The sequence below is a fragment of the Cyprinus carpio genome, chromosome A17 (assembly GCF_018340385.1).
Source record: "Cyprinus carpio isolate SPL01 chromosome A17, ASM1834038v1, whole genome shotgun sequence".
Taxonomy (NCBI): domain Eukaryota; kingdom Metazoa; phylum Chordata; class Actinopteri; order Cypriniformes; family Cyprinidae; genus Cyprinus; species Cyprinus carpio.
The window spans coordinates 7,900,569-7,916,454 of record NC_056588.1 but is presented as its reverse complement, the minus strand read 5'-3'; the positions used below and the strand labels follow the sequence as shown (position 1 = coordinate 7,916,454).

General features: G+C 36.2%; 1 protein-coding gene across 1 annotated transcript in view; it reads right to left on the bottom strand.

Annotated features, from left to right (window-relative positions):
- Positions 1 to 3,076: 3,076 nt before the first annotated feature.
- LOC109094953 (protein phosphatase 1 regulatory subunit 37-like) overlaps positions 3,077 to 15,886 on the bottom strand; it is a 40,851-nt gene continuing 28,041 nt past the window's right edge. Inside the window, exon 14 of the mRNA XM_042773383.1 lies at positions 3,077 to 4,158. Within this exon, the coding sequence (XP_042629317.1) occupies positions 3,994 to 4,158 (165 nt within the window). The 3' untranslated portion in view covers positions 3,077 to 3,993. The remainder of the gene's footprint in view (positions 4,159 to 15,886) is intronic.

Genomic DNA, 15,886 nt, shown 5'->3' with positions numbered 1-15,886 from the left:
AAAAGAACAGCATTTATTATATATATATTTTTACTGTCGCTTTTGATGAGTTTAATGCATCCTTGCTAAAATGATTAATTATTAAGAATAAAAGTATTATTTGTTAATTAAAAGTATAAAAACTTTAAAACTTTTGGTAGTTTATACTGTTTAAAGCTTCAATTCTTTCAAGACTTTAGCAGGTTACTATATAGGTATGTACCACTAGATGGCACTCCTACCCAAGCAATTCAAGATAATTCTGTTCCTTTAGATTTCCCACCAAGACCCCTGAGACAACCCAGTTGAACGCATACTGTGGAAATATTTATGTATGTTAAACAGTTGGGCCTGAGAATATTCTGCTATTGCAAACTTTTTTAAATATCAATTTTAACTTTTTTTTTGCGCTGCATTCAAACATATTTGCACCTTTTAGATCAATAAAGCATGCCTATTGATAATATATTAAATAAATACAAATCAGCAGCATGTATAACTTCTGTTGTTCTGTCAATTAAATTTAATGTTTACATATATTTGTTAATGTAATTATTTTGAATAATACTTATACAGTAATGCAACAAGGAATAAATGCAATGCAAATCAAATTGAACAATAAATTTACCTACCTATATATTTACATTTTAAATGCATATACATATATATATTTCAATTATTTATTTATTTTTTTTCACATTTTTGTGTTCAACCATATTTGCATATTTGGATCAGTAAAGCACATCTCTAATTAGCATCAGGAACTAAATGTGTCAAATATAAGTACAGAAGTCTGTTTACTCATGTCACCACATTGGAGGCCTGAGTATCTGTCTGCAAACAGTCGATCCAAAACCCTGTCTGCATTTGGAGGGGGGAAAGTGTTTTGTTGCTTAGGAACAGTTGTGTCTGTGTCACAGTGGGGGTCTTCTTGTGAATATCATTATGTTCCCTTCAATCGACAAAAATGACACATTTTTCTTGTCTGCCAATATTTATCATTGGCTGCACTCACTTGCACGGCCTGAAAATGTCTTTTTATTGATTACAGTGCAGAATCTGGGATTATAACTAACTTCAACATAATATTCTAGATACATTGTCTACAATAAAAGGTCTTTTCATGTTGACAAACTACAAGAACATAAGAAAAAGTAACATGCATATGGTTATTGGGTTAAATATTCCCTATTTTGTCCATAAAAAGTCAACAAAGTAGCTTTTTTTTTACTACTTTAAATCTCACTGACTGAAAGAATGAAAGAAAAAGAGATTGATCCATTTTTTCCTGCAACAATAAAGTTCTGAAGTCGTGAGATGTAATTGTATATGTTCTGTTGCTCACAAATAAAACAGACAGAGCAGGTGAGGCCAGAGGACGTGGCGAGGAGCGGAAAAGAACCCGGCGAGTCTGCACCCTGCGACTGATTATGCACAGGATCATGTTGACAGGAGGAAGGAGGAGATGCAGCCACACATACAGCAGGGATGCTGGGTGCCTAGGCCGGAAATTCATCAAAATGGGGGAACACCTCCAAGAAATGTGCGTCAGACGGTGTGTGCTCCTCTCGCATCGTCCCTTTGGAAATTTTTCCAGTGATTGATGATGGCTAGGAAGGGGGTCAGAAAGAACAATGTGCATTATTAATAGACTAGACTGTCCTCTATAATTGCTTACCTTGAAGTCAAAATATGATAATTATAAATTTACACATTTGAACAAGTATTTTCAGCTTTCGAATGTATTATCAAAGAGTATGACTTATAAAGTACATGTGTGTGTGTGTGTGTGTATGTGTGTGTGTGTGTGTGTATATATATATATATATATAGTATATATATATATATATATATATATATATATAGTTGAAATATAATTTTTTAACAATTTTTTGTCTCATAAAGCTAAAATATATCACCATAAAGCTAAAATATAAATCAAAAAAAAATTATACAATAAAAAAAATGTCTCATAAAGCTAAAATATATTTTATAATATATTTATTCATTAAAAAAAACTACATTGATATTATAATGTATTTATTTAGGTTTGATTGTTTTTATTTACTTATTTTTAACTTTTCACATGTTTGTTTACGAATTGTTTTGTATTTCATAAAGCTATATAGGCTCGATTGTGACAACTTACCCCACATAGTATGACAACATGCCATCCATTTGAGTCAACATCTTTTTTTTTTCTTTAGGCCATGACAGTGGCCACATTTAACTTTCATATTATTTTTGTTTGTATTTTCAAAAAATATTTGTACCTCCACAGAAATTGACTTTGAAAAAAGAAAAAAAAAACTTACACTGAGAAATATTTAGTAAAAAAAAAAACAAGGTCACCACTAGCCCCAGTCTCCCTCTAAATAAAACTATATTTATATAATATAGAAAACAAGCCCCCAATAGCCTCCTGTCAATTGCAAGCAGGTGCTTACTAACAACTGTCCAATTTCTTGGGCTCTGACAGAAAAATGTTTGACATTTTATCTTTGAGTAGAGCCGTACATGCCGCATCATTCCCAGCGTCTGTGCATCTGTTCCCTACATCCTTACGATCAAGTTTCAAAGTCTGTTTGTTCCAGAGCTGGGGTGGGTTGAAGCTGGCTGGGCGATGTTCGGCAGCGGAGTTGGTGAGATGGAAGCCTTTGTTAAAAACATCAGGTAGAGCGTGGGGGGGCTGTTGGCACAGCGGCGCTTGCCCCCATGCTGTTCTGTCAATCTGCCCCTGCCCCGTGCCGAGAAGAGGAGGGAGGCAGACACCGGGGGGGCCGATCCTCCATGAGACCCAAATCACGCCAGACGAGGAAAGATGGTCCCTTGCTAAATACAGTTATCCCCCCTCATCTGTCAATCAAGAAATCTTTGAGTAATTTGGGATTTCCCAAGAAAAACATTCAAATCTCTGAGTGTGAGTACTGTAGAATTTGATATGCAGTGTGTCTAGAACAGTTCATATTTCTGACAGTTTCTTATTTTAGAAAGGCCTTTACTTATTTATTCATTCATTTGAATAAAAATATCTTCAGCTTAGTTTTATTTTTTACAGTTTATGGTTTCTTTTTTTTTTTTTTTTGAAGAAGAAGAAGAAGAAGAATTAATAGGTTAACACCATTAATTGGTAATTCATTAATGGTATGTGTTGGAGAAATTAAATCTAATTGATTAAAAAACACACACAAGCCTTTTTTTAAACACTATAATTATACAGAGTGTGGAGAAATGTTAACGGAAATTCAAATCAAATTTACAAACTCAATCTCTGCATTCAAACTCTCATTTATTGCATTTCAGAAGGTTGTTTTTCGTTTACCAAACATATTCTTAATTACCTTGAATTTTAAAGACACACGGCAGATGGTATTTAGTGCGAGTTCCACAAAAGACACCTATATTTTCAGATATAACACCTTTTCATGTGCATCCACTATGTAAACTAAATGAAAAAGCATTTTGTCCTTTGTTGTTGGCTAGTGTTGAGTAGCGCATGTAAACTAAGACCCGTGCAGAGGTAAATCCCAGCTTCTTAAATTTAACATATGTTCTCCTTCCCACACATTGTGATTCTCTGCACCAGCAGTAAACGATACATGCGAGGGAGTTTGAGCCACTCGTCTTGTCATCCAGACGACGATACGCTACATTAGCAGACGTAGGCAGGGAAGGGGCCTCATACACGAATGTGAATATTAGGGAAGATGGAACCCGAGCAAACAGGATTTAGAGCACACCTCTGTATCAACACAGATTTAGTCAGTGTCACCCTCCGGGGACACAAAGAGAGATGGAGGGAGAGGCTTCTCTTCGTTTCGAGATGATTCACGTTGGGAGTGGGCTTGCAAAATTGCTTTATGGAAAGTGGAGGAAGCCTCAGCGGGAACATTAGGCAGGAAACAGCAGGAGGGCCACTGTTTCATTAGGGAGAGAGGCTTTGGCTTTATTACCAGGATTTGGAGTTTTATGGTTATCGTTATTTGTTATAAAATTATTATGCTTGTATGTCTTCTAGTCAGTTGTTTGGAAGGGGAGTGGATAGGTGGTCTTGGCGCAGTCGGCCAGGTCTGGAGAAGCAGGCCGCAGAGCCGTCCCCTTGGCAGCCGTTGCATTCACCGCGCACACATCGGAGATCCTGCTCACCAGCATCTTCTGCGTTTCAACCAGGAAGTCCTCCTATAAACAGAAAGTGATTGAGTTATAGCTTATTCATATTTAATGTGATACGGCCCTGTTTCTTCATCAATGCTCCATCTGACATGACTTTGGCATTAGCTTGTAGGGAACTGACATGCGATGAGTGAGAGTAGAAAACAATTGCTACTCTGGTTGGTATGTTCAATGTAGTAGCAATGACTTACAAAAAAATGAGAAGCAAATCACGGTTGGCTTGTGAGGCATGGCTTTAGTTGCAGTCACTTTTACCATTGCTCAGTGAAATTCAAATAGGAATTCGAATCCAGAGTTTCAAGTGAAGGCTGAAAAGTTTGTCAACAGATTTTGCTCATGTTCAAGTTGGTCATGCAAATTGTTGCTCAGTGAAATCCAGTCATTAAAATTGAATTCACAAGATCAGAGTTTTGCGTGAGGGTTTGCCAAAAGTTTGCCAATGATTTAGCTCGTGTTCAAGAATTTCTGTTAACATTTTCTATTGGAATTTGTGTAGAGAGTTTTGCTTGAAAGCGGAAAATTTCTGCATGCAGATTTCAATCATGTTCAAGTTTGTCATGCGAATCGTTGCACAACGAAATCCCATTCTAATAGGATAATGCATCTGGAGTTTTGCATGAGAGCAAAAACTTTCGCAACGCAGATTTCAAGTGAAGTTGGTTATGCAAATTCTTCATAATATTGCACATTTGGGGTTATGCAAATTCTTCATGCTGACCAAAAAAAAAATTCCTCTATTTTCAAGTTGGTTATGCAAATTCTTCATGCTGACCAACAGAAAGCTGCTTGGTTTGAAAAGGACTTCTGTCTGAGCAGCACTTCATACATGTCTACGCTCGTATTTTGCACACAAAATTTCTCTTTGACTGCACCTTTCCTCTTGATAAATTATCACCAGGATGATCGTGTGTGATACCTAATGGTGGCAACTATGGGTCCTGCCTGGAAGCGGCGCCGTCTTGCGTACCAACCTTTTCGACCCCAGTGGAGCGCGGTGCTGCGGTGTACCATGCAGGCTGTCCACCCTCCCTACCGGGCGGGCCGTCTGCAGCAGAGCAGTTAATAAAGAGATTGATTATCAACTTGTCAGGAAGTGACAGTTGGACAGAGCCACTCCCCATGAATGACAGAGGGCACGTACCACTCGCAGCAGCCAAGAGCGGCAGAACCAGCACCGTGCCACCAGCACCTCCACACCGTGCCAACCTTGCTGCGGGGAGGAAGAGCCCCGCAGCGAGCACAGCCATCGCCTTCTGTAGCAGCAGCTACACGGCTGCTGACTTCACTTCCTGTGCCAGAGTCAGAGTTCAACGCCGCTGCCTACAGCAGATTGACTGCGGTGCTCCAAACAACATACGTGAACATTTTTTTCATGAGATGCCACATTCACACTTGAGTGAATTTTGTTTCTTCAACTTCAGATACTTTCGTGTCAATGATGGATTTTAATAAAAGTTGACATTTTTATTTATATGAAAGTTACATTAAAATTGTCTTGAAAACTTTTTTCTTTCTTATTTTTGTTAACTTTTCAATCGATTTTTGTGTAGACTTGATTGTTTTATCCTTGTCCCAGATTCAGAATTTCAAATGCATCATAAAAATATAAATTTTTACAATTTTAAAACTATGATAATTTAAAGAAATAAACATAAACCATTCCAATATTTAAACATTTCAGTGTGTGATCTGATTATCTGGTAGGATTTTGGTTGAAATTCTGTAAGTTTAGGGAGGTATTCATAGTTGATTGTAGGTTATAATTCAAGGTAATATTGCATGTTTTGATGTGAGTTACCATTGTTGATATTCATAGTGTAAAAGTGCAGTGCTGAGTTGCCTGTCATGTATTGTTATTAACTGCATACCTGACTTGGTTTTTGTAGTGGAACAAAAAAGTATCATGGTTTTCACAAAAATATTAAACAGCAAAATTGTTCATATTGATAATAAGAAATGTCTTGAGCACCAAATCAGCAAAATAGAATGATTTCTGAAGGGTCGTGTGACACTGACGACTGGAGTAATGGTTGCTAAATTTAAAAATATATTAAAATAAAAAAAGTTATTTTTAATTGGAATAATACGTTTCACAATACTACTGTTTCTACTGTATTTTGATTAAATAAATTGATTTTTTGTGAGCATAAGAGACTTCTTAAAAAAAAGAAGCCCCAGATAAGAGCAGTTAACATCTGTAACAAGTGTATATAAATACATAAAAAGTTTAAGGCTAAATAAATGTATCCATGCCAATATGTGTCAGTATTAAGTACAAGAACATTTTCACATCACATAGCACTTTTTTGCAGTTGCAGTTTTAAATGAAATTTGGGATTGACATTTTTAATATGAATAAATTAATGTTCTTGCATGGGTGATCGTTATAGTCCTGTTTGTCCCCCCCACCCCGTATTTTTTTTTTTTTTTTTTTTTTTTTGAGCTGATTGTCAGTGTGCTTCAATGTATGGTGACCTCAACGAGTAAACATAACTGTTGACCCACTCAGCCTGTTGAACTAGCTTGATTGTGGGACCATATGTTTCAGAGCTCATGGATTAGCAACAGTGCATTAGAAAAGCAGAAGTGGCTTCCTTCTAATTAATGATTTAGCACCTCAGGTACACACACACACATACACAATTCTACGCCTCATCCGGCCTTGCTTTGTCAGTCCCCCCGAATGAAGGGCTGTCTGCGCGCTGTGGCATTTTCGCGACTGACTTTGTTTGAAGTCACTCTTGTCTGTCTCTTCACCGGTGCGCCTGTCTATTGGCCGCATCCCCCTTTTTTAATGAAACAGAAGCGTTAATAGAATCACTGGGAAAAGCAGGTGATAAAAGTCGATCCGTCGAGCGTGCCTGTATCCTGAGTTGTGAGCGCACTGTTCAAACAGAGCATTGTTCAAAGACAATGCATGCAAAAGACACAGGCTGCCGAAGGAATAAAAAAGAGAGGGAGAGAAGCTGCTCCCTGTCTTCAGCGAGATCAAAACAACTCCAAGGTAAAATATACAATGAAGGGCCCCCTGATCTGACCAGCATCTCAGATGAGAGGAGGATGCTGTCTTTCTGACATGTTACAGAAGGAGAGAGAGAGAGAGACGGAAAGCAAAATAAAGAGGCCTCACAAAAGTCTGAGATATTCAGGGCTTATGAATGCATTCATGGAACATTGTAAATGCATTACAAATGTCAAATTAACACCCGATTGAGCCGAAATGATATTCCGAGCATATGAAAAACATCCAAAATGGGAGGTAAACGTGCTCGACTCAGTTAATTTCAGCCCTAATAAAGATATCGCATCCCGGCCTGACAATACGCATGAATTTCGGTCACATTCTGAGGCACATTTTTTGAAACGTCACCCTGGGATATTTGCGATCGAGTGTTTTTTTTCATACATCGACAGAGCGAGCTGTCATTTTATCATTGCGGGAAAAACAGAAGTCTCTTTCACACTTCATTGGCCATCGTGGAGATCAATACAGGCGCCGGTAAGGAATATCAACCGGGGATGGTGCAGAAGTATCTGTAGAAATGGCACCAGGGAGAACGAAATGGAAAAGAGGAGGAGTGAAGCTGCGTTAGAAGGCGACACAGATGGACAAGAGCCTTTATAGTGGCGGCTCCTGCTGGCATGGTGCCACCAGCCCCAGACTCCCTTTGTTTGCCAGGCTACTAAACTAATAGAGATAAAAGCAGGTTCCCGCTGGCCAGGAATTATTAAGTCATTAACGAATACAAATAAGGCTGAGAATGAAGGGGCAAAGAGAGGAGGCTTTCTCAGGCCAGCTGAGTCTGAGAGGAGGGACGCAGTTTGGGAAATCTGTCCGAGGTTGGACATCTCTGTAAACAACCCTGATTTCCTCTACTACTATTTGGTGGTCTAAGAAAAAATTGATTGTCCTGCCGTGTGACATGATACAACAGCATTTTCACTAATTATTACACATGCATATATGTTTCTATAATGAATCAGAGATTATAGGAAATATTTATATAGTTTATAATAGTTATATAGTTTTCTAACTTTATATAGCTATTTAAAAAATGTAAATGTGGGTAAACACACACACACACACACACACACACACACACACACACACACATATATATATATATATATATCATATGAAAAAATATATGGAATTTTTGTTTTTTTAAAAAGGTGTAAAAAAAATGTACATTTAGTCTATGTATCTATGTATGTACAGCATGTGTGTATGTGTGTATCTATCTATCTACCTATCTATCTATCTATTAAAAATACATTTAAAAATAAAAAATAAAAGTGGGTAAAAATTTATTTTAGAAAATTGATTTATATGTCAGATTCCCATATACTGCATATTTAAGCAAAATATAAACAAAACAATTATATAGCAATCCCATTTCTATTTCATATCAGACAGAATATATATCAGTACATCCACAGCATTTTGTTTCATTGTCTGGTCTAACAGGCATTCCTTTCTATTTTTTCCCCCCTAAAATCTTTTAATTTCCTCTCTCCTTTTATCTGCACAATAGATCCTCAGTCTGTCTTCCCTTCCCTCGTGTAATCTCAATATTATTTAAGGTAGCCATTGCACAATGGCTGTGAAAATGGGAGTCATTTAAGCCCTTCTCCCCAAGCAGTGGTCTTGGCAACTAAACTAGCTCATTTGTTCACTCTGCATTCCCTTGGACAGCCTTATAAATGGAGGCACTATCCAATTATTACAGGGGATAAAACTAGAGCTCCAGCAAACCATAGCAGAATCTATTACCAGCGAGAGTTTGTGTGTGTGTGCGTGTGTGTGTGTGAAAGAGAAAGGCTGTGCCCATATGCCTCAAAAACTACTTCACACAGGGAAGGTGACACATCACTGAGACCTAAACACATGAATATTCTTCAACCTTGACGGCTACATGTTCACTTATGATGTATTGCAATAAATCATTATGATGCCTAATCTTTAGTTTACGTTAAATGTTGTGGTTTATTTTTTTTTAGATCCCCAAATTATTCTGAAGCACCTTAGAGAGCTTATATAGTAGCATGAAAGTTGATGCACAACTGGCTTAATATGATATTTTACATGTTTCAAGACATATACACTATGCAGTCTATAAGTTATCTTATCTTATGTGTTTGTTTGCACGCATATGAAGGGACTTTTGGGATTGGATAAGGAATCATTGCATATTTGTATGAAGCTGGCTTTAAGTTGATATTCAATGATGAAAAAGGGTTACTTTAGAAACTCTCTGATAATTGGCTTCTTAAAAGCATCTCATTTTTAACATTGTCACTGTGGTTGGTGGATGACAATTAATCTGTTTTCCAGTGTTTTCTTGGCATCTGTGCCAATTACTTTATATGCTAATATATGTAAATTACTCAGCATTTGAGGTGGCAGTAAAAACTATGCTTGTATTGTTTATTATTTTTAATTCATGCAATACAATTGAAGTCTATTTTCAAAAACACTTTTTTTAAGGTCTTAAATAAATAAATAGCCTCTTAAATATATTTTAAGATGGAAAGTAACAATTAAATGCATTAGTAAAACTAATATAGCAACTAAGCTCTTAAATATAGTTTAATACTTTTAAAATAATTTCAGACAACACAATCAGCTAATGCATTGCAACAGAAAGAATCTTTGAAACAATCGGACTTGCTTGCATCATTTCTTTGTTTACCACTATGACAATGAGAATTAGTCACTCCACGTATGAACGCAGTGCCAAACACATTTATTTCTCACTCGAACAGTCAAACTGCATTTTTACACTCACCATACATCCTATTTAAGTGCGTCCTGGATTTTGTATTTGTCATTGTGTCGGCACATTAATATTTCCTTCTCTGTAAGTGGGAAAGAGGATAATGACTTCACCGCTAAGTAAATGTTAATGAATGCACTTCACCATCTGACTAGGTCTTTTCTTTTAACATAAATAGCTATAATTACCAACATATTCTATCTCACTCTCGCTTTCTCCCTCTCTCTCCCTCTCTCTCTCTCTCTCTCTCTCTCTCTCTCTCACACACACACACACACACACACACACACACACACACACACACACACACACACACACACACACTCACTCTATGACCTGCATCAAAAGTGTGCTCTCCATTGTCCTGCCTTAAGTTCAGCTACTTCTCATCTCTGAAGGTAGATGTCACTGTTGCACACTAAATGGATCTGTAAACTTCTGCCTTAGTGATGATGGATGTTTAATGTTGGGTAAATTAGTATAAGATTAAAATAATAATAATACAATTGTAATCTCAGAAATATATTAGAAAGATGGACATGATCACATGTTTACTAATTAAAGCACTATTTTAAAATACTTTAAATAAATCTATTTTCTTTTTATACATTTTAAATTCATAGAAATAGACAAAAAACATTTTAACTGCATTAATGGATTGTTTTATCTAATCTTTACCTTGCAAACTAAGGTTCAAAATTCATTATTACTTTATTTAAAACTGTTTTATTTGCTAGTTATCAGCAAATCATTAATTAAATCAATGTTTAAAAAAATAATAAAAGCTGCAATAAAAGCCCATGCTATAATATTGCTTAATTTCTTCCACCAGTTTATCAATAATCATTCTCTCAGTCTCTCAAACTTTTCTACTAAACAAACACATATACATTCATAAATCCTGATGTGCTGCCCCAAGTTATGCAACACTAAAAACAAAAATCATAAATATTTTGAGCCATAAGTTAAATATGTGCAAGACTGATAGATTGAAATTATCAAGTTCTTGTTTTACGTTTATGTGAAACTGCAAAAATAATTATTCGATTTAGTTTAACAACCCATTTTCATAATTACCACGTATTACTCATGAGGAGTACAATGAATGCACAATCTGATAATTATAATAAGCACACCCATATTGGAAGTGCATCAGGCGAATGTGACATTGTGTCAAAATAAAGTTACAGCACTAAAGATGAGTGGCTAAGTTCTGAACATCTTCGTAAACATATTCAAACACACACACACACACACACACACACACACACACAGTGAATCATATGAATATATATATCTCATGTGTCAGTACCGTGGAGAACGGCAGCCAGCTCTGCGATCCGCAGCTCTCCCAGCTGATTCAAAAATGTATCTTTCAGGCGTTTATTATCAATTTGACTTTATCTTCTCTTTACCAGAGGTGTGAAATCTCAACCTCATACGTGTAATTAAGGTGGGCTGCGGTGCTTAAGAGAGGCTTGATTTGAAGCGATTACCAAAGGCGAGAGCTGAAAAGTACACCGCTGTGACCTCAGGGGCAGTCTGGAGAGCTGCTGGCTGAAGCCACGGCTAATTTAATTGATCTCCTCAGCTTTACATTTAAATATCATCACAGTGGCGATGAGCTTCAGATAGGCTTTGTTCTCGCGTGTGGTTGAGGAGAGATTATTCGCCATGCAGATCTGACCTGATGGCTTCCCTCCCCACTAAACTCTTCTGTTTGTTCAGCCTAAGAGCACGCGAGACATCGATCCGCCCGTTTGAAAAGATGCAGTTGGTTGATAGTAGTTTTGAAATGTTGTTGCTACACATGCCAATATGAATGTCACAGCAATGGTCTCTAAAAACATGGGTTGTCCTGCATTATCTCTTACTATTGTACATGGATTTACGTTTTTATCATGAATGATATGAAGTGAGATTATATGGAATATTTTGATATAAGAAAATATATTTATCTATAATATATATATATTAAAAAATATATATAAATATAAATAATTATAAAAATGTACGAACGATATAAACTGAGAGATTATATGGAATATTTCTCCTTAAAAACAGATAATGTTCAATTTAAACTATTTATTTAATTTCTATTGAATAAATAAAAACTAAATACTGTTTAGACACGCACACACACAGACAATTTTACAATTTTTATATATATATATATATATATATATATATATATATATATATATATATATATATATATATTATGTTTGTTCAGCTCAAGAGACATTGATCTGCCCGTTTGGAAAGATGCAGTTGAGTGATAATAGTTTTGAACTGTTGTTGCTACAAGTGCAAATGCAATTGTCACTTTAAAAGGAGGATTGGGTATGGCGAACTTTCCCAAAAATAAAAAAGCCGATCTGCAAAAAAAGCCTTAAGATGCATGCTACTGCATTTAAATATAAAAACAGAAATGAAACACTGCCTCTAATTCAAAGTGCATTTCCCTCTGCTCAACTATGACAATAACATCCAATCATTCAAAGGGAGAAGCATTGACATTCAACATTAGTAGAAAGAGAGTGAAATTTAATAAAAGGACCAAGACATAGAAAATTAGCAAGGAGAGAGGAAAACAGACACTGCTGCCTGTGCTTAGCCCATGTAGCGCTGGGTGTCCTCTCCGCCGGTCTTGCCTGTGCTGATTTTAATGAGTCATTTCGATGCATGCTATGAAGATTAGGTGCCGGTGACGGCACTGCACCATCTGTAAGGTAGCCGAGCGGTCACAGTAATCCATCTCACGCTCTCTGTCAAAAGAAGAGAGACGGCGGGACAAGGTCACCACAGGTGGAACGGTTAACGCAGGGTCAGAACATGAACCAGAAACCTTTTCCAAAACCTCCAGGAGATTTGTTTTTATTTACCACATAGTGCCTGTGCTCGAGATCAAAGATAAAAAAAAAAAAAAGTGTTTTTTCTTTTCTTTCAGAATCATTGTGCATCAATTTAGGGTCTGGGTGACCGGTTAAGATAAAATGTTATGAAAAGTTTACAGCTTGAATTCCTTTCAAAGTGCTAAACTAAACCTCAATGTATATATGGAGTGTTTTTCAGTCGCTAAGTGGTGTCAAGGATCTTTGAGCAAGCTGTAAATCAAGGGTGCACCTTGGCTATTTACAGCAAATTATACAGCATGAATGATTCAGTGATTAGAAACATTCTGGCATTCATTACTTTCGCAAGGTCTGAAGGACTTAAACACTGCTGGCTGTTCACACTGTACAAATGCCCAAAACCTTGAGAGAGATGGAGTGAATCACAGGAGAGAATTTATTTAAAATATGTGCTTGGAGGGATATTAATAACAGATCATCCTTATTAGAAAGCGCTCAAGTTTTTGTTAGCAAAACGGCTGCTAAGCTTGCTTTTAGGCTGGTTGTTGTTTTTTTTTATGTGGATGTGTCAAAGACACACTCCGAGTGGAAGATTATTTTTCTATTTATTTATTTACTTTTTTTTTTCTGTACAGCTGTGATTAAAAACATGAGGAAGATGGAAAGACAAAAGTGGAAGGAGGCGAAACCCTGACTGTCTGCGTAAATGCATACAAATTGCTGCTGATGAGGTCTTTACTGGGACGGTGTTCATCTCGTAATACCTCTAGTTTTAAAACAGCACACTGTCCCCGCTCTTCAGGTGTTCATTTGAATAGACCTAGTTGAATGCGTCTTTCTGTAATTGATCCCTGGGGAACAGGTATGTCTAGGCCCACCGAATCCGCATTTCCCCCAATTATGGATGCCATCGTGCTCCAAAAACAAAATCAGAGCACACATCACAGTCTGAACCCCTGTGCTACTGACACGACCTTACAAACACTAGATACCTTCACAGCTTCCCTATGCAATGCTAACTGCTCCTTGCACACTAAGCAGGATATAAATGATCATACGTCCTTGTATCTAAAAGTATAATATAATATAAAACTACACATAAATTATTAAATAAAAATAAATATAAAAATAAATATTTATTTACAATTAATATTATAAATAATATATAATTATAAAATATTATAACATTTAATATTAAAGTATTCTGTATTTATTATATATTATAAGTATTACTTATAAATATTATTCATATATGTATATTTCTTATATAAAAAGTATATTATTATATACATATACTCATTTAATGCATTCATATAAAAAATTGGTAAAATAATACATAAAAAAATATAGATTATGTAGACTACCATTCAAAAGTTTGTGGTTGATAAGATTCTTTCATGTTTTTTTTTTTTTAAGAAGTCTCTTATATTCAACAAGGCGGCATTTATTTGATCCAAAATACAGTAAAAACTGTAATATTGTGAAATATTATTAGTTTTTCTATTTAAATATATTTTAAAACGTAATTTATTCATGTGATGGGGCAAAGCATAACATTATCCTTCAGAAATCTAGGTATACTGTATGCTGATGTGGTGCACAAGAATTGTGTAATTTTTTATCATAACGGTTGAAAATTGCTGTGATGCTTAATATTCTTGAGTGTGTGTGTGTGTGAGTGTGTGTGTGTGTTATTATATATGTGTGTGTGTGTGTGTGTGTGTGTGTGTGTGTGTTTATACTAAGTTCAAAAGAACAGAATTTATTTGAAATATTACATTTTACAATTATTACAACTATTTTTACAATTATTACATTTTAAAAGTCTTTACTGTTACTTCTGACCAATTTAATGCATTCTTTCTGAAAAAAAAGTTAATTTTAGTGTACATTATATATCATTAGTACTATATATAAATACTTATATACAAATATAATTATGAAATGTTACTCGTTAGTGTAGTAAATATTTAATAAATTAACAATTGTAAATAATACTTGTAAATTTAAATCATAATTTCAATTTACAAGTATGATTAAATGAGTTGAATTAAGCTTAATTTTTTTTGTGTGTAGTAATATATTAATATGCAGTGGTGAACGGACTGTGTATGGACTATGTAAGGACATATACACTCCCATATTTTGAACTGACTAAATATGGCCAAATGACATGCAAACAGCTAGAGTGCAAACAGCTACACTAATGTACCACGGAACACACCACTAAATATGTCTCTCTGTATCTTTTTCTCCATCTGCCAATGTTTAAATGACAGCTAACTGTGTGCTTAGCGAATGTGTGTAGGCTAGCACTGGACGACAGAAAAATGAAAAACAGCATGCGCGGACAGCATTTCTGACTGTCTGGAGGTCAGTCAGACAGAGGCAAGACGTCCAGGTATAAATATAATTCACCTTCCCATTCCACTGCAGCCACTGAACTGCTCTTCACTGAAGTCACAACAGAGACTATCTTTCAAAAGTACCATCACAAGTTCTTATACAGGAGAATTTTTTATTTTTTTTTCCTCCAAGACTGGAGCTTTAAAAATAAAACCAGAAGCCCTTGCTGACACTCTTTGCTTTCTGGAAAGAGTCTTGCAAATAGACTCCCAATAAATAAAAAAGCAAAACATATTTAAACTGACACTGACCACTGACAACATAAAAAAAAAAAACCTGATGCTGTCAGGCATCTGCAAGTGTTTGGAGGGCATTATTGTCTGTAGGACATGGCAGTGGTACTTGGTTCAGGCCCAAAGCTGTGGTGATGGAGTGGCTGGGAGTTAATTACTGATTACCTCTGGGCCCGTTCACCTGTGAGCCCATCATTACCTCACACCCACGCCAAGCAGGTGCCATTCCTGGTTGTCCGCCATGCTTGTCTACTGTGGCATGATTCCCTGGCCTGGGCCTAAAACCCTTTCATAGGAACCACAGGGGCATATGGCACACCTCAAACTTCCACATCTAACGATATCTGGCCAGAGTTAAACTTCTACTTTATCCCCCCTGCTCCATTTGATCTGGAGCTCTGTCTTTGGCCTGGCCTGATGACAGAGGCAGGGAAACAGCTGGCCTTCGCCTGGCCGCTTGGAC